A 20,846-nucleotide genomic window follows, 5' to 3' on the forward strand; every position below is an offset into this window, starting at 1 on the left:
TGTACTTTATTTAGTTTTTTAAACAGTATTTTTCCACTTTATCAACTGTCAAAGCCTCTGAAAAACATTTTTAAGAATAAAAATAAACAGTGCATAAGGAATAAAAAAAAAATTATTATTGAAAAGAAGTGAATTGTTAAAATGTGGATTGAAGAGTTGTTGATTTAATGTTTTGTTGTTTAAATGTTGATTTAATAATAGATAAAAGAAAAGAGTTTGCAGATAAAATAAAAAATGAAAAAAAGGATTTCAGAGTGTATGATATTAATTATTTGAACATATTCTATTTTAAATTGAATTAAACGTCTTTAAAGCTCTGTTTTCGATTATAATCAAGTAAGATTTCTGCGGTTTGTACTTAGACAATAGAAAGTGTTTTTTCATTACGATTGTGTTTTATTAAACTTAGAAAAATTAAAGCATATTATACATATAAAATAATTTTGCTTAAAATGATTTTTTTTTCTAAATTATTTATTTTTACTATTTTTTTTTATTGTTTATCTTTTATCTTCAGTGGTAATCTTTCATTTTGAAGCATTAAAAATAAATGTTTTTAATAATTATTAATATTTAATGCGCTGTGTTAATCATAATCGTCTTTTCTTCAAAAAATTTTTTAAATCGAAGATGAGTAGCATCTTCTGTCATTTATTGTTTCATTTTATTTATTTATTTTTTAATTTCAGTGGGGAAAAGTACCTTACTGAACAAATAACCACCTCAGACTTTTTAGAAAAATAGTTGTAATGGTTGAAAATAAATCAATATGATACTGATATCAGTAGTTTATATTTCACTTATATTCAAAAAAAATCTTCCGTCAGTTAAATTTAACCACAAATGGTGAGCGAGATTTTTTTTTTTTTTTTTAACTGATTCACATAGTTTCAAAAATCATTTAAAAACATGTCAAAAATATTTTTTATGCTTTTTTTTTTTCATCTCTTATTTCAAACTATAACTAAAGAAAACGATACTGCTTCAACTCAATAACTTATATACATTTTTATCTGCGAGGAGTTCAAGTGAACTTATTTATCATAACTCATAATTATTAATCAGAGAATTATAGCAAGTATTTTGTTTTTTGCTTGATACTGAAACAATAAGAATAAAGCTATGATTTTAAAATCAGCGTTTTATATATGATACTACAAACATTTCCATGTATTTTGTATTATAATTTAATGCCATTACCAAATTGAAATCAAACTGTAAAAAAATTAGAGTATGAAATTCTCTATAACTGAGAACAAAATACATGGAAATTTAATTTCGAACCATAAAAGTTTAGATTTTTAAATTACATTGAGACTTGGTAAATTACCCTGCTTTCTTCTAGTCCAATGCATTTTTTATTAGCAATCTCATTCTTTAACGTGATGCACGAATTTTGGAAGATATATATATAGATGTATATTTTACATTTAAACAATATGAAGTGGAGCTTAATGTTATGTCAATTATAAAATAAGCTTTCAATATGTATCATTATTAATTAGATATTAATAATTTCCTAAATACTTGAAGGTAAATTTTAAAAAGCATGTTTCTTTAACTTTTTATAATTATTGCTTTAGTATCAAATGAAAATGAAGCGTCTAAAACAAATGCTTGCTGAGCCACATTTCGGTAAAATCCCCTTTTCTAACGTATGAATATGTTCTCATAATCTTTTATCCGTTTTTCAGCTTGGATGATGAGAGGCGCTGATGTGATTACTTATCATGGTTTAAACAAATAACTTTTAGAAGCCTTTCCTTAATATTGAAGAATAAAGTTACGATTTAAATATAGTCTTCTTTTACAAAACACTTTATAATATTTTACCTGAATTTTGTGGAATCTTGAAACATTATACTAATAAGATTTAAAATGCCTTTATATTTTTAGAGTGCCATCTACTTGCTTTTTTCTATTATGATAAATTTTATTACCCATTTATTTCGTATATTTAATATTGGTTACTCATATTTTTTAAGTAATAAATATATGATCATAAGATTAAAAACATATGACGAAAAAAGCAGCTATAAACCTACACTGGATTTTCCTGCGGGACGCGTTAATTGCTAGAGAATTTGCTGGCACATAATTTAATTTTTAAAAATCTTTCTCATGGAATCTGGAGACTTCAGAATCTCTGCTATTTTCGTAATTAAATTCCTTTCGAGAGGGAAAAAAAATCGTCTGTTTTTTGTTTTTCGCTGGCTTTCATTCTCTTATCGTTTGGTTGCTCTTGATCCTCTAATAATTCCCCGTAGATAGGATTTAGCGTAGTAGCCCATGCTTTGAATGACGGAAAATTGGCCGGATGGCAGCATGTACATGTGGGTGGATGATACGCCCCCCCCCCTTCTCTTTTTGTCTCTGTCTCGCTCTTTTTTGGTTGTGTAGTAAAAGGCACATTTTTTTCTGTTCTTCTTCCAGCTGTTGGTTTGTGATAAACAAAACAATATTTAATATCTTTGGAGCTTTCTTTTTCATCAAATGTATTTTATTCGCTGAACTCCATAAAGAATACTACTTTAAATTATGACTTCAAAATATATTTAAGGATTATTGGTATTTAAATGAGTAAGCACACTTATCCTGTTCTTTATAGATCGTATGTTTTCCATTTCTTAATATCTATATGTAGATTAAACAGTCATGCTTTTAATCTGTTAGTAATTTAAATTTCAAATTAAAATAATAGTAAAAAACTTTTTCAGTATTTTGCTCAAAGAACTGCATCAAATTAATGTACTTTTGACCCAAATGCAAAGAACTAGTCTCTTTAATCACATAATAGATAGCTACATGTCTAATTTTTTTAAGGAGATTTTAGAATCATTTTTGTACATTACTTAGTAGGTTTGCACGATATAATAAATAAAAATATTTCTAACTTTTAAATATAATAAATTTGCAAATGATTATATCATTAATTACATATGAGAAAAAAAGATCATAAATACATAATAGAAATGATTTTAATCAAAAATATACCAGTTTGCAATTACATTAATTTTTGTATATGCTCTGAATAAGACAAACATTTCTCAATTGAGGTAAAGGGTAGAATTGATGCCAAAGAAAAGATCACATTTGTTTTTAAAGTTACTTAAAAATGAAACCTAATTCTAGATATACTTTTTTATGAAGAGTAATGGTTTTATTAGTATTCTGAATTTCGAATAGGTTTCTGAACATTTTATGGATTCGATAATTAAAACTGAGAGAATACATTATTCTTAATAATCTTAAAAAATAGATAATTATTAGAGATTAAATATTTATTATTATTCTGTTTAATTCGTCTGCCTACCTATCCGATACATTCTGATTTAAAAGTTTTTCAATTAAAATAAAAAATCGTTTGTCTTTTGTAGCTTTTAGATCGTATCTCTAAAAGTTCTTAAAAAAGTTGAATCTGTAACAGGAATTACGTTATAGATCCGAAATTTAAGAAGCTGTATTGAGAAATCTTTGCAATTAAATAGATTTATCATTCTCGTTAAATGATTTTAATTGTTTTCTGAATGTCAGTTGGCTCTTGAAAAGAGGATTAATATAAAATGAGGAAGTTATAAAAGAATCTTTTTTTTTTTAAAAAAGAAATAAGAAGATAAAATCAGAATAATGTTGCAAAATAATTTATATTTTCTTCCCTTTTTGTCGTTTTGCTTTTGCTTTTCGGTAGTGTGATTAGCAGAGATCTGTCTTTTATTTTATGGCCTTAACGAACATTGCTCGTTACCCTGCATGAATAATTCATTAATTTTAGGTGTGCCTGTCTGTCTCTAACAATGTCCCTTTTAATAAAAGAAAAGCTCTGATCTTATATGGTTTGACACATGAACACAAAATTTGCGCCATCCTGTATTATTTTTGGTCGTTTGTTTAATTATGTGATTTTTGATATGGTATACGTACGTCCATGAATTCATTTCCCAACCGATAGTCTTAATTTTAATTATCCGTCAGTTCATTGGTAATACGTTGTGGTATTGATTCATATAATTCCTAAAACTTTTGAAATATTTATTATTTAGTAGTATTAACATTTTTGAAAGATTTGATTTTAACTAACAATTTTAACAGTTCAATAATTTATCTCAAGAATTATAAAGTTACATTTAAAATTTTCTAAAATCCCTAAATTTGCATGAGTTTTTTTTTTTTATTTTTTAATATGCCATTTCTTTTATTCGTTTCGGTTCTGCGTAATTTAAAAAAAAAATTGTCTTGTTTTTAAGCGACTAAACATTCCTTGAAATATCTAGAAATGAAATGAAATTTCCGTAATGTATGACTTCTTTCATTAGAAATAGGTTATGATTTTAGCTCTAAAATCGTATTACTTAGAAGTGAAAACGTGAAGGATTGTTATAAAAATATGTAAAATGGAATTCTGGAACATATAATAATTATATATTCCAAAATTTCCTTGAAATATTTAAAAATGAGACCATGAAATTTCCGTTAAGTACAACTTTTTTCTATAAAATTACGTTTACGATTTGAGCTCTAAAATCGTATTATTTAATGTTCGTTTCAGTATTCTGAGACGACCACTTTTCGACGATTCTATCTCATTAAGGGGAGAGACGCGGAAGGATAAGCGCATTTCCGGAATTCTTCAACATTCATTGACCTTGATTTTCGTTCTATTGGATACTTTATTGTTCAGTGTTTTTTTCGTGTCGTTTCTGTACTATTTTAATTCAGTCTGTGAGTAATCCGAGTTTATTTTATTGTTAAATGTAAACATCCCTTCCTTTCATCTTTCCTCTCACTCCTATTTTGACGAATTAAACCCATCCTAACGCATGCGCAAAAGCGCGGAGGGTTTTAGCATCTGTTGTCAAACAATAAAAGTGAAAATGGAAAGAATTGTAATAAAAAAAATGTAAATAGAAATTCTGGAATATATAATAATTATAATAGTTATTTAATTCTTAATTAAATATTTTAAAGAAGTAAAATATATAAACTAGTTTTTATGCTTATTCATGAAAAATATTAAATGGAATTTTAGATGCAAAATTGATATTGACCTAACTGCTTTAACCCAACTGAATTTAATTAGTGTCATCTTTCGCTTTTGGACATTTATTTTACAAATTTTAGTATTGATTTCGGAGTAATTTACATTTCTTATAACAGCCATTTTAATTTCAATTCTGGAATAGAACGATATCGGCTTATTTATAGCGACACATAAACAATGAACCATTTTAGAAGATCGATTTTTTTTTTAAAGTCGACTCTATCAACACTCACTTTACCATTCTGACTTAAATATTATAATGAGCACATTCCTTTTCAAATCCCGAGCTCTTCTCTCCGTAATTTCTTTCTCTTAATAACGATTTTTAAAAAAAGAATCTGCCTAGTTAAAATGTCATTCTGACTCGAACGGAACGATCGAACTTTTCTAAACGGACTGCACTCAAAGCGATTTCCGATATCCCTGCGTCACATAGGAATATGAATGAGCGAAATCCAAATGAGGGGTTAAATACCATTAATCAAAGATAAGGTGCATATATATATTCGAATCGACTCGTTTCTTGCAGTTGAGTGGAGTTTTTTCGCCACGCATTTCTCCTTCGGCAAAGAGCTAATAAGGGAGTTTGCTTTCTCCGGTGCAGCCAATCAACGGTGTTCCATTGCCTGGAGGAACTGCTCTGCCTAATGAACTGGTAACCACACCTCTGCCTCTAGTTACGAACTTTCTCTCTCGCTCTCGACTTACTGAATTATGTTATTTTTTTGTCGGAAATGGGGGAAAAGGATGTGATATGATAGCAATAAGCCTTCTTTTTGGAACACGAAGAACAAAAAGAAGGAAAAAAGAGCGTTAATTTTACGCTCTTTCGATAATGTATTTAAGCAATTTGCAATGTTTGTTTTATTTTTTTTCCTTTAGTTGAATATCGTTATGTTTATTAGTCATTAGTTTCAACACTAAGAAACTTTTGCTACTTAAACATTTTATTTTTCTCGAAAATGGCTGAAGGGTAAATTTCCACCTGCTTTCAGTTTATTGGATAAATAAAATTCGGTGAGACTGTACAGTATTCTCAATTTATAATGCAATCTTGAATAACAAGCAGCACTAAGTGATGACATAAATTATGATTTATTGCCCCTGACGTAAATGATATTATCAAATATGAAATGTTAATTCACTTTTTGAATTCGCTGTGAAATTTTCAAGAAGGAAATTGCATGTCAATACAATTTAGAACAACGTTCTGTGAAATAACGCAGTTTTATTCTTCATGTGACTGTGACATCATAGACTATTTTCCCATTAAATAATAAATTCATTAAAAACAGAGTTTTACTTTATATATAATTCATTATTCTGCTTGTTATGAAATCTTTAAATCAGCTTTTCACAAATTCACTACCAGGTGACGTCACACATATTGAATTAAAATTTAATTATGTGAGGACCGCTGTATCACAGTCCACTATGCTATCTGGTCAGCAAGAATTTAATATTTCTTTCCCAGCTTTGAAAGAGCTACTTCAACTTGTCGTGTTAATCTTTTTTTTGTTTTTTTTTGTTTCGTTCTTTTTATATAAAATAAATCTGCTCTTGTATTCTAGTTTAGCAGAGTTGTTAAAAATGCGTAGCGTTTCTTGAAGCTCTGAACATTTTAAGTGGAGGAATCATTCCATACCCTTACAATTATGTTATCAATTAATTAAAAAGTTAATCTTGAATTATTTTTAAAAAAATTATCGTAATCGAGAGTATGTGTTCAAAATTCTGATACATTATGAAATGAGTGAAAAATCGATTATAAGCTGCTATCTTTCTAAATATGAAACAAGTCAATTTAAATAAAGATTGCTCGCTTTAGTGTTTCTCAAAAGAGGTGTATAACATAGATAAAAGTGAATAAAAAAATCTTCTTATTAAAAAACAACAACACTGTATTTGATTATCCTTGTTTAGCAAAGTCTGGAGTCATTATATAAGAAGAGTCTAAAAAAGCAGGAAAATGTTCAATAATTAGTATCCTTTGAGGTATGTTCAAAATGCTTTCACTTATTTCTCATCTCATAGAAATCCCCGTCTGGACTTTAAAAAAAAAGTATTTATAAAAGAAAAGACTATTCAAATTATTTTGCTATGAAAGAATAATTATACGCGAACGATATATAATAAAATAATCTTTATTATTTTACAGAAATATTTTTCTGTATTATAAAGCGTTCAAACTTCTTTGAATACTGGATTTATATATAAAAAATCTTTTCTGTTTCGAAACGTTCTAGCAATTTTTTAGTTTCAGAAAATGTTAAGTTTTCTTTTTTTTAAAAAATGCAGTTTAAAATTCCATATTCGTATAGATTGTTCAAAAAGAATGCTGTTTCAGTACTATTATATCTTCCCAATATTTCTGTAAGAATTTAAAAATATATTCCCTTCAGAAATTGTTTACAAACTCCTTCGATACGGTACATTACCCAAATTCTAGGCGTCATTTTTTTTATTATTATTATTACTATTCAAATCTTAGTAATGGGAGCTATTTTTTTTTTAATGAATCCTTTCTAGCTATTGATAGTTTCTTCATTTTTTAAGAAAGGGGATTTTGTCTGCTTTTTTTTTTTTAAATGTTCAAAATAGTTTTTTTTCAATCATTTTTTTAAAATTATCATCGTTGTTCTTTTTCTTTATTTATTTTATGAAAAAATGTGTGCCAAAGAAATATAACTTTTACTTATACCTGCTTTGAAAGAATTTATCTCCATTTTTTTCCCCTTCTTTCTACTTCAAATTTTTCTAATAATTTGGGTTATTTTAATTGCTTTGTTTCTTGTTTAATTTTTGCTTTAATTATTTTTGGGTTTTCTCTGGAAGAGAAAGTAATTTTTTTTCTGCGTTTCATTTACTAAAATTTGTAATTAAAAAAATTATTTAATTTCATATAAAGTAGTGAAAGTACATCGTGTTCAGATACACAAAATTTTAATTTAGCATGCTCAATTTTTAATACAATATCTGTTCTGCAATTCTTATGATTTTGCAAAATACGAACTAAAACAACATAATTGATGAGCAATAACTGCTTAAAAAGTTATCAAATAGATACTTACATTTGAGTTTAAACGATTTGTGCTTTGAATGCTTTAATGTAATTTAAAATGCAATTTCGAAAAATAAGCCATATGTTATTTAATACATTTAAAATCAAACGAGTCATCTGATTTAAGAAAGGTAAAATCATCAATAATATAATGCATTTGTTATATTCAAAAACATTGTTAAATATCATAACAATTTTTACTGAAATTATACATTAATGATTACAGGGTCTCATAATTAGGGTAATTTAAAATCGTGGCAATCATGGCAAATCTGAACTTGTGGAAAATGGTTGCTTCTCATGAATAATCAGAAGAAGGTGTAAAATTTAATAATTAAAATTCTTTATAAAATGAAAGTTTAATAAAATAATGAAATGGCTGCTTAACTTCAAACCAGAAATAAACATTAACAATTTATAAATATTTTCATGATAATAAAATTATTTTGCCTCAAAAATACAATTTTTGTTTATAGAGGAGATATCATCATTATTATTATAGAGGTGAAGGCTCAAACTACTTGTGTGGCGCATGTAAAATAATGCTAAGATATTTTTTTTATCAATAAATCATTGCTCAGTATTGAAATATATTACAATTGTTAAATTCTTAAATCTATTCTTTGACATGCATATTCCTTCATTTTGAGAATTCTATAAAGTTTATTCCTGCTTAAAACCCCTCAAAAGCTGCTAATCCTTTCATTGATGGATTTCAAATCATGAACAAACTTCATTTTGTAACACAGCGCCATCTATTTTTTGCCGAGAGAAACATTCAGATTCCCTTGTATTCGTGTAACGTACTTCATATATATAATTAGAACTGTCACTAAATCAGCATTATAATATTTATACCATGACTTTCTGACTGAGAAAATATGCTGCCCTGCTACTATTGCCTCCTTGTGTGCCCCTCACGGGGTAAAGATACCTGGGTAGAAGCAGAATACTTCCTAATAAATATAGTTTTAAAAAAAAGGTCGTTCTCCGTAAAATATAATCTTAAGTAGGGACATAAAAAAGAGCTTCTAATAGCCTCCCTCCGGATAAGATAAAGTGCATGAGAGGCATAAAAAGTACTTCAGAAATTGACCTCGTCGCGTTGACCCCACTTCCAGTTTACGAACTTGACTTTTTTTTTTTTTTTTTTTGTCTTTTCTAAAAACGTTGGATGTGTGACAATATAGAATTTTCTTATTTGTGTCTCATGTTTCGTGTATCTTGAAATTTTGCTCTCTCATGGCTGTTAATTAATTTTGTGTTTTTTCTTTAATTTTTTTTGTTCTTATTTTGAATTTTCATTGTTTTTTTTATTTGTAGTAATTGACAGTTAATTCCCCGTGGTTTTTTATTATATTTAATTTCATTTCAGTCGTTTTAGTATAACTTTATATTCATGATTCCGTTAAATTGCCAGACATTAAAAGTATGTCAATGTAATTATCTTTCATATGTTTTGTTTAGCGTGTGGTTAACTTTTTCAATGGAAACCAGCCTCTTAGTATCATAGCGCTATTAAAAAAACCCAAACGTCCATTTCATGGATCTTCATCTTTCGTGGTGTTGTAAAACTGTCTTCTTCTTCTTCTTTTTTTTTTTTTTTTTTTTTTTTTTTACTACTCAGGTATTGAATGGAATCCTTCTTCTTTAGCTTTTAGTAACCCAAGAAAATCATGGATTAACTATTTGATGAAACAATGAAAATGGTGTGAATTTCAAGGCAACTAGTCTTGAATATCATCTGCTGTTGGACACTAGACAAAAAAAAAAAAAAAGCTATAGCTATTAAATAGGTTTTATTAAAAAGACAATTTCTTTAAAAACTTGGAAATTAACTAAAATTCATTTGTGTGCAATAAAAATTATTGCAAAAGTTTTCTGAAATTTTTTCGAAAAAACTCCAAATTTCTGCCTAATTTTTAATTAAAATTCTGATAGAATTAAAAAAAAATCTCTCTGAAGTGCATATTCTCACTCTCCAAGGTCTGTATGTGTGGAGTTTGGTAGTTATAGGTCTAACGATTTAACCCCAGCGAACCAACATACAAATTCTTCTTTATTATTGGTAAAGATGTGGAATGTTTTTGTCTACAGTGTCTTGCTTTTTAATTTGCAAGAGAGATGACGTTTGATGTAATATGACTGGATTCGGTTGAACCAGAGGTATAAAATGATATTTTTTTATCACTGTAATCATGAGCGGCTTAACATTTGTAAACGGCACTAGGGACAAAATTTGTTCGCCCCTTGAGACATTTTTGGCTTCAAACAGTAACATATTGTCTTCATTATGTCTCCTCATCACACCAGGTTTGGTGCCCTGTGTATTCTATATCCTCTTGCCCCTACCCGCCTATAGTTATGCCATTAGTCAGAATCATAGTATAATCTTTAATTTTTATGAAAACAACTAATTAATCGATGATGCATTAACATGAAATCTGATGGTGACATTATTTGTGACTGATAAAATTTTCATAAGGTTCTTCTATTCTATGCAATAAATTTGGTTGCACACAAATCATTATCCGATGGAGTATTTCACAGCTGTGTCCCAACGAGCAACAAGTGTTTTATTCCTTCTATTATAGTCGAGGACTGTTTAAATTGAGTGCATGAAGAAAATTATTTCGTTATAGCTTGTAAAATAATGCCAAATTTAATGCTACTCTTCATTTAAAATGGTTTTTAAATTTCGTGGGTATTTTGCATTGCTACGCTTATAAATATGTCTTTCACTTGTAATTTGGTTTCTCGGATGTTTCTGATGACTCACAGCTTCTGTTGTCCTTTAATGAGTTTTCTAAATATCTAGGCTTTCTTTTAGTCTTTAATCAGCATTCAGATTGATTTTAATTTTTAGCGCCACATTTCAAGCATAATATGTTTCTCTTACCTTTGACAAACCGCCTTTTCATTTGGTATGAAATGAAACCATCTGGAATAAGAAAATAATGGATGAAAAGAATATGAAAATGTCCAATATGAAGACAAGCAGTGACTCAGTTATTTAATTTAGCCCGATAATTTGGCGCCCAAAATATAGTTAACATCATTTATATGATGCTATGAAAAGCTCGAAAAAGGATTTATTATCAAGCACGTTTTAAAAAATCTTTTATATTTTAATTCAACAGCAGTTTATAATTTTCATATGTATTAGTATTATTATTTTGCTTCATGGTAATTTGTGAAGATGTATGTTAGCCTCTTCATACATATAAAATGAACTGTATTCAATTGAAATTAAATATTGGACATTTTGTATGCAAAATTTCTCGCGATTTTCTTTTATTCGTATATTTTAAGTTTGGTCTTTGTAATAACTAATAACATTAAGTAGGACACCTAGATAATTACTGTAAGTGAAAATTATAACGCTTTAAATCAAAATTTGATAAACCTCTGGGGGAAAGGGGGGATGACCACAAAAAAAGCGAATGTACGTGGAAACCTCCGACTTTTTTTACTTTCTGATTCCTCAGTATTTTTAACTAAAGATAGTTAAGAAAATCATCTGAATTTTTAAAAAATCGAGTGGTGTATCTTTAGGATTGCAGGATTGGCAAAATATCAAAAGTCTACGGTCTTAGCAACATCTTAGATTGGGATTCCCTATTATATAAGCACTTAGAAAGTAGCCTATTCTATCCTAACATTTTACGAAGGGCTCCACACGAAAAATTTCCTATGATCCCGTTTAGTTTTAGTTATGCCATCTTTGAAAAAGTCATTACAAATTTACATTACACCATAACTATTTTAAATCTAATGTTGTTTGATTAAAATGTTGTCTTCTTATTCATTTTCTGATATTAGGATCTGAAAATTACTTTCGGTCCAAAGGGGTTGTTGGAAAAACAAAAAAAGAAAAGTTCAACAAATTCTTTTTTAAATTGACATTGTGCTTAAAAACGAGGTGGTTCGTAATTTAAATCGATGATTTAAAAATTTTTTCTCTTCTCAAAAAAATTTTTTTTTTATATAACAGAAGCTGGAAAAAGACTGTACCATTATATCGGCCCTTTTTCTTTCTACTTCGTTTCCGCGCATGAGTCAGCTTTCAAGCATCGTTTAACCCATTGATACCCCACTTGGGGAAATTTCAGCGCTCCCTTTTTAAAGAGAGGAACAGCCATAAAATGAAGAGTGAAAATTGGAATGGGCTGGACAAAGGAAGGGAGAATGGGGCACATAAAAAAAGCATTGAAAGTGCGGTAGAATAATCGTAACAAAGAGTTGGGAGTGTGCAGTAGTAATTAGATTAACGTTCCTGCGCCGTAAATGCAACGTACCTCGCAGCAGATGGAGTTGGAAAGTGTGACCACGCTATTTATAGGTCAAAATTCTACCTTATAGGTCAAGATTCTCGTTATATACACAAGGTGCAATATCATTAAATGAATAATATCATTCAACTGATTTGCCATGAGTATTTGGAGAAAATTGTTGAGTAAATACTGAAGTCATACCGTGCTGAAGTCAATTTAGAACAGGAGATGTGTGAAAAGTAATTTATAGATTTATATCTCATTTCCTGGAGATATAAATCCTTTAAGAGATACCGACTTTTCCTTTGTTGTCCTTCCTTTCCGACTTTTTCAATGTTACTATTTTCTGTTCGGCTACTCTATATTTTCGATGGAAGTGTAGTAAGTGGCATTGCGAGTTTTAGTTCTTGTTGTTGCTTATCCTCAAAAGATCTGACAATGTCAGATCGGCTCCAGTACTGTTCGTTTCAGTATTCTGAGACGACCACTTCTCGACGATTTTATCTCATTAAGGGGAGAGACGCGGAAGGATGAGCGCATTTCCGGAATTCTTCAACATTCATTGACCTTGATTTTCGCCCCATTAGACACTTTTTTGTTCAATTTTTTTTCACGTATATGTGAATATCGTGCTGTTTCTGTCCGTATTATTTTAATTTATCCTGTGAGTAATCCAAGTTAATTTTATCATTAAATGTAAACATCCCCTCCTTTCATCTTTCCTCTCACTCCTATTTTGATGAATTAAACTCACCCTAACGCATGCGCAAAAGCGCGGAGGGTTTTAGAATCCATTGTCAAACAATAGGTTGTTGACCGCCAAAAAATCTGTAATAATAAGGGGATCGGATGTTAAGTCTCCCTTAGAAAGTCCGATGTAACCCAGAATGTGATCCGGTGAAGCTGGATGGTCACAGCATTTTTTACAAATGGGATGGATTTTTCTACCACTTTCAAAGGAAAGGCACTTAAGATGGTCACTTTGTAGGTAGTCTTAGTTAGAGCAGTCTGGGAGCCACGGTTACGATGAGCTTTGGTAATAGCTGTGAGCGTTTTTTACCCTCCCCTACCCAATTATAATCAATGATACGCTATAATGAATGAGACCCGAGGCATGATATTATTTTTTAGTCCCCCCTCATCATTATTAAAAAAAAGCATGAACATTTAGCCTCCATGGAGACCCCTGAAACTAGAACCTGGAGCGTTATACTGCCTCCTACCTCACCCCATCATTTAATTACTAAAACGTGTCTTTTATACATATCAGATTCTTATTATTGCATCGAAATAATAGGAATGAAATGAATAATGTTATAGATCTTTTGAAAAACTTGTTTCATAAGTTGCATGCTTTTGTAATCCCAAACTTGTAAGTTAAGTTAATAAATCTAATAGAATATTTTATGAAAAACATGAGAACATATTATATATATTCTCCGCCTATAATCCTTGGCCGTCGCTGAGCCTTTAATCCGCTCTTGGCCGTGCACAGGTAATCTCAAATCTTTGCAGATTTTTGAATATAAGACTGATAACAAGTTACTCTGAGGTTTAAGTCTAAAGCAAACATCAAAAGACTTTTGTTTGAAGGAGGTATTATCGAAATGTTACATAGAAATGTGGATTTAATTTTCCATCAGATGAAACTGATTTTTCTCATTTATGTATTTTATACTTTTTAATTTAAAGATATCTTTCATCTTTTTCATGCCATTATGACAAACTATAAAACAATTAATTTAAAAAGTTAGCCTTGCAAAAAGTATACATTTATATTTTTTTCAGTTTATTTTTCTCATTAGATTGGAGTAACAAAATAAAAAAAAAAAATTAAACTATCAAAATTATTTTCATCTCCCATACATAAACTCATGATTACTTTCTTGTTGGTTATGACGTTGTTTTATTTATTTCTTTTTCCAATTTAAAGTGCTTAACATGGTATAAATTCCAGACTTTTAATACATTGCGAACAAGAGAAATCTGGAAAGACCAACAGGAATTGTTGCAAACGACGTGCGAATAAAATCTAGGTAATACCTTATACAAGTAAATTGAGGGAAGGGCTCTGGCGCTGTTGTTTCTTTGTTTCATTCTCTTCTCTTAAACAACGAACTCTTTACCTTGGGCATTCACAATTAGTTCATAATTCTTCCTGAACATAAAAGATCTCTACTCATTTCTGCTTCAGAACGAACTGATTTCTTCACGCTTGCCAACACTAATATCCCCAACAAGACTACCAGAATTAATAATGCAAAATAGGACTAACGAAAGTAAGATGCTGTGTTTTGCACTGTTTTTGATTGAACAAAAGGTGGCCAATCGCGTTAAGTCAGGGCCGCGAAAGGCAATAAATAACGCCACTTTTACAAGCCGGTATTAATTATTAGCCATAACTAAAGGAATCTAAAAGCCATTATGAGGCGGTTATTAACAGGGTTGCTCACATCCATACGTGTCGTTATACTCCATTATCCGAGTGATATATGAGCAGCTGTTTTAATAAGAAAAATCAATGCATGAATATTTATCAGCAGCTATTGGAATAAATCGCCCATTCTTTTCGCGCTAATGGATTTTTCAAAATTCCTCGTTCTCGAGATATTTATACCCCGAGCGATATATGGCTGCTCTTTGTTTCGTCTGAGCGGATTATGGTAGTATGGATTTTTTCGCAGAATGAATTCCAAATTATTTGGCTGAGTTGGATTGGAAATTACGTAAGCAGTGAACAATTAGAATGAAATAGCGTTACAACTTTTTCTTTAAAAAAATATTTTTAATTACGAGTATTTCCACTTTCTGTTATTCCTTATTTTAAATTTTTTCAGGTTGTATTACTGGATGAAAGTAATATGATTGATTGATTTGAGGACTCGCGTTGTCTACGTATTCGAGAAGGCCCATTAGGCCTGCTAACCCCTGGGGATTTTTACTTAACAAATTACAGAACACTCTTGAGTATTCGGTTCGCGACTATCGGGCTTTTTTTATTTCATCCTAATTAAATGAGGAAGGCAAGACATTGCATTGATAACATTGCCAAGACATTGGAAGTGAGCGTCTGCTGATTACAGCAGACGCTCACTTCCAATGTCTATAATATAATATCTCTCAATGCCTCCTATATGTAGTATTCTAAATACGTCGTGACAGAAAAAGAACGGCGTTCTGCAAGTTGTTCATTGTGTCGTCAATGTGTAACGGATCTCACTTACTGCTGCTGTTTTTGATTATAACTCCTCAGTACGACATCATTTGTAAATTCACATTCTGCGTGGTTTGAGATAAATGGCGGGCTTCAATAAGAAATGAGAAAAAAAAGAATTATAACAATGAGTTTAGTATTAAAAAAATTGTCTTTTGGTATTGATGGACAAAGAAATGCTGCCTATCCGGCTTTTTTGTTATCCGACCTATTCTTCCGCCACATTAGGCCGGATACTCGGGAGTGTATTGTACAAAAAAAAAATTTGCCTATGTAGCAGAACATTTTAATTGCATAAAACTACAATTTATAAAACAAAGAATAAATATCAGATAAATTTCACCTTTAAAAATATATTGCAAACAAGGTCTTAAAAAAATTTTTTTTAAGATTACTGCGCTTTAAAAGTTGAAGAAAAGTATAAGACATGTACCAGACTTAAATTGCAATTAGCATTTATTGATAAAAAATTATATTACTGAATTCGAAATCAAATGTAATTACAACCATCTTTTTAGTAATCTAGTACTGAAATCTGAACGTGAGCATCGGGGTTCAGTAACTCGAACCTTGTGTTTTCTGAGATTTAAATGGAATAAATCCCGAAACATTTCATAGTCAGCAATAAGCTTTGATTCAACTACTGTGAAAAAAAAATTTCCAGTGAAAAAAATGTAATAAAAATTTTATGTTTTGATGGTACTGTTAGTTATCATCAAAGCATAAAAAGTTTATTTAATGTATTCTGTTAAATTAGAAGAATTAATTATCTAAGAATTTATATTTTTAAATTTTACTGCTGTAAAAATGAAAACTATATCCTTAATAATTCTCTGTAACTTATAAATCCTTAAGTAAACGATATTGAATTTTCATTTATCTTGACCTTACACTGAAGTGATTACTTCTTTTATTTTTGAAAAGCTTTATATTATTTCCTTTGTGAATGCATAAGCTATTTTTTCAGCATTTTGTCTCTTCCTTTTGCAGGCACAAAACGAAAGTTCAGAATCTGTTGCCTTGTAAAAATGACCAGCAGGGTCACCTGGGAGACATGGGCGCCGCCAACGGCGTCACTTACGAAGATGTTCTGATCAATCATCATCCAACCAGGATACCTCAGGGACACCTGGCCGCCAGTCAGACCCTCATGCCCCTGGAGGTAAGCGTGCTGAAAGATTTTTTTAAAATTTCGAAATGATATTGATGCGGACGATAAAAATTCTATGCAGCTTGAAAGAAATTCGAGTGACGTGCACCAGGACAACTTCAATAGGAATGTCGATAAATATATTTGAACAGAAATACTTCATAGCACATTTATATATATTAGTTTCATAGTACACAATATTTCCATATCTATATTATATATCATAATTTTTTTTCCTTAAAAAAAATAAAAAAAATCTATTTTTCTTGCAAAAAATAATTCAAAAAATTTCATTTTCTTGTAGTAATGTCATTTATCTGCAGTGGATAGTCGCAAAGCAGTGTCCAGTCATGGCAGCTGCTATGAAATTTATGCATTTTATTCGTATAATCATGTGATAGAGGGCAATATAAAGTAACTAGAATTATATTAGTGACTTGCATTGGAAGACATCATCTATTGGACATTTGCTTGAGAAATCGATGGAGAGCGGAAAGAAATTTAGGTTTATCCTGCAGTTCGATGGTTTTGGTATATAGCATTTTCATCAAACGGCAAACCGTTACTATATAGTGCCAAGGATAGTCTTTCCCATTTGATGCTTGGTTGTGCTGTTATGCGAGTAAAGGATAGCTGTTGGAGCTAATTACAGTCGTGTTTGCTTTTCCAGCAGTATCTCACATGCTGTCTGTCACGGAGGCTTCAAGTTCCCTTTGCCGGTGAATAGCTGCGTTTTATACTCTCGAACCCAAAATCGATATATAAGATCCATAGCATCTCGGAATATGGAGTGCCTGCTATTTATTAATTAATGTTAACAACGCATTCAGTTATTTAATTATCAGGATTTTATTTTCTCTGGTTTCATTAATATGCTTGTTTCATATTAACTTAGTTAAAACGAAATCATTCGAATCTTCAAAAAGGGAATTTTAACAGTTCAGTTTGTGGTGAAATCAAAGAAATTTTCTAATGTAATTTAAGTGGATCTACAAGGTAGAGTGTCCGTTTTAATCATGGGCCAATAGCTAATTTGGAAAAATGGTGCAAAAAATTCTATTTTGATTTTTGAATCTGTAATAAGACTGCTAAAAAAATTATGAAGTTTAAATTTTTATAACTTTGTTTATTAAATGCGACTAATAGGATCAGTTCTTGAAAACACTAAATAAAATAATTTTAAATAATAATAGTTTTTTTAAAAAGTTCTACTCTTTTGCATTGAAAACTGACCGACTTTATGAAACCTACGTTTTATAATTTTGACCAATATATGATCGTTTATTGGATAAACTTTAGTAAAGAAGTGGATTTTTTTTTTTTTTTTTTGTTAAAATGTTATGTGCCAAGGCTATATGTGTATAGAATCGAGAAATCATGTTAATATTTAGAATTCTTAATTTTTTTCAGCAATCCGTTAATTGACCAAACAACAAAATTCAATTCTTCACATCATTTAGAACATTTTTTTCAACTGGAAATCCATGCTTATCTCTAACGTTTTAGAAGTTAACCGCTAGGTCCCGATCAGAATAGAAACCCTGTGTAGTTGTTTATATTGGTGAGACAGACCAAGCTTCATTTGTGAAGATCAGTTGACACAAATTCTTTGCTTTTCCAAGAAAGAGAATAAGCTCTTTTAAGAATAGCAATTACTTCAAATTATTTCAGTTGCATTGTGAGTCAGAATGACGCATAGTGACAGAAATTATACTTGAATGAAGTGACTAGTTTAAGCTTAATTTCCACAGTCTTAGAATTCATGGTATTCGTGATGCTGTTATGCTATATTTTTAGGTTTTTGTTGAGAAAGTGACCACATCCGACTTAAAAGAATATTTAATTACAGTTTGTTTCAGAAAAGTAATTTATTCTTATTATCTTACATGTTTAAGCATAAAAACTATTTGGGCGTCCTTTCCGTCTGGCGTGTGATATCCGATTCCTTTGACATGTTGATTATCTAGAGATCTATGTTAAGTTGCGATAAGACTGCATGCATTCAGACGCATTATCTTATAATCTCCAGATTAAAATTTATCAAGAGAATATAGTACTTTAAATGCATATTGTCAGTCAAAAGTGACTGATGTGATTTGAATGAAAAATACTCAGTCACTGGTGACTGACATGGCGGTTAACGTGTTAAAAACTCTTCTTCAGGATGGAAATACAAATGTTTATTGTTTAAGTAGCAAAATTAGGAATCGATATTAAATATTATATGCAACTCTGCAATTTGTCGAGTCTTTTCGCGTCCAAAAATGTGACCGTCACTTCATATTTTAACTGTATTTCCTTTTTTGTGTGTTTGGCGCCGTATTTTCCTTCTTTCATTGTATTAATCTATTGGATGTATCCGAACGTCGCAATAAAGAGTATAAATTTATCACTTTCAGTCCTTGTGTCTTTTCGAATATTTGAAGTCCAATTTTCAATGGTCGTAGCTTTTAATAAAATTATGCTGCATGATTGAGAATATGTAAAACAGAAACTGAAGTATTACTTTTTCTTTTGCAGATCCTTGATGTTAAATTAGGGGATCTCAATCCATCTCAGATATCAGCTTTGCACCATGCACCTTGCTATGCACCTCGGGATGGAGGACACATAATTATGGGAGGAAAACCCTTTAACCCCGTCTACGAAGAAGTATCTCAAGCTCCCTCTGGTGATATCACGAGTAAGGGCTACGATACAGATTTCAACGGAAGTGGGAAACTCGGCGGCCGGAGTCTGACCAGTGAGGATGACTTCGCCGAGGACGATTTTGCCGAGTATCCGAGTGGTGAAGGCAGTGGCCAGTGTTCTGCAACAAGTAGTGTCCGTGGCTCCACTGGGGGCGATCTGTGCAAAGACCCTGTGTCCAGTGATGAGGGCACAGGGGAGGATTGTGATTACATGATGAACAACATGCCAGAAATGTTGCCCGGTGACAATTCGTTCGGTTATCCGCGGCAGCCCATGCATCCTCCAGATATCAACAGCAAGCAGCACAGAAGGAATCCCATGCAGCCACCTCACCAGCATAATACAACGACATATCCAGAAAGGACTGCTAATGTTCTGCCACCGGCGCAAAGAATTACAGACACTGCACCCAGCCATAAGTTACATTCCAAACCACTGACAGACAACAAAAGGCATATGTCTCCCACTCATGTACCATCGCCACGCGTCCTCCCGATGAGTCCGGCACCGACTAACCCCCAGTGGCTGACCAAACATGGACAGCGGGACGACCGAACAAACTTTCCTACTAGCGCTTCTCAAGAGAACATTTATTCTACTATAGATGAGGATGAGTTGGTTGATTATCCAGCCCAACCTCCTTTACCTAGTCTTGCTTGCTCTCAACGTGGGAGTCCACCTTGTAAGCCTGGCGGCGGCATGCCGAAGAGCGTGCCGGGCCAGGGAAGCAGAGCCATCCCACCGCTAAGTCAACGCAATACAGAAGAAAGTGGTAGTTCATATGGGGACATCATGCCGGCCTTTCATTCTGCTTCATTTATGTGATGTGCATCTTGGGTTGGCTTGCTGTCTTTGCGAGCAATTATAAACACTTGAGCCAATGCCAGGACCACCTGTGATAAACAACTGCAAATCAATTTACTATTTGATCGTACCAGTACAGAGTCTCTTTTTATCAAAAGACAGTTTACCTTCCATGTGTTTGAATGGCCATCACATGTAAAAGTTAATTTTCTATTTCGATTATCTGCAGTTAGTTTAAATGTCTGATTAAAATGTGACCAGATTGGATACAAGGACCATGATGATTGTCATTGTAAAGTATGTCTTTTTCTATTACTGAATGTTGACGAAACAATGATAGAAATAAAATAAGCAATTTTTTTTGTAACTAGACAAATCAACAATTCTGTCTTCGCTTTATTTTTGAATTTTCAACATGAAATGGTCTGTTCAGTTTGAAAAATTTTGCTAATTTTAAACCAGCAAACTTGTTTTTTTTATTGCATTTACAAAATAATGATATAACAATAAAAGCTTTTATAAATTGTATTTTGATCAGTTTAATAATACGTTTCAAATAAGTTAATTATGTTACATTGGAACTTGAATAATTCGGAGCTGATGACATCACAATG

General features: G+C 31.0%; 1 protein-coding gene across 1 annotated transcript in view; it reads left to right on the forward strand.

Annotated features, from left to right (window-relative positions):
• Window positions 1-20,615, forward strand: part of LOC129981031 (uncharacterized) — a 206,626-nt gene extending 186,011 nt beyond the window's left edge. Inside the window, exons 3-4 of the mRNA XM_056091639.1 lie at window positions 16,578-16,749; window positions 19,258-20,615. Coding sequence (XP_055947614.1) covers window positions 16,578-16,749; window positions 19,258-20,253 — 1,168 coding nt within the window. The 3' untranslated portion in view covers window positions 20,254-20,615. The remainder of the gene's footprint in view (window positions 1-16,577; window positions 16,750-19,257) is intronic.
• Window positions 20,616-20,846: the final 231 nt, after the last annotated feature.

The sequence above is a fragment of the Argiope bruennichi genome, chromosome 1 (genome assembly GCF_947563725.1).
Source record: "Argiope bruennichi chromosome 1, qqArgBrue1.1, whole genome shotgun sequence".
NCBI classification, from domain to species: Eukaryota; Metazoa; Arthropoda; class Arachnida; order Araneae; family Araneidae; genus Argiope; species Argiope bruennichi.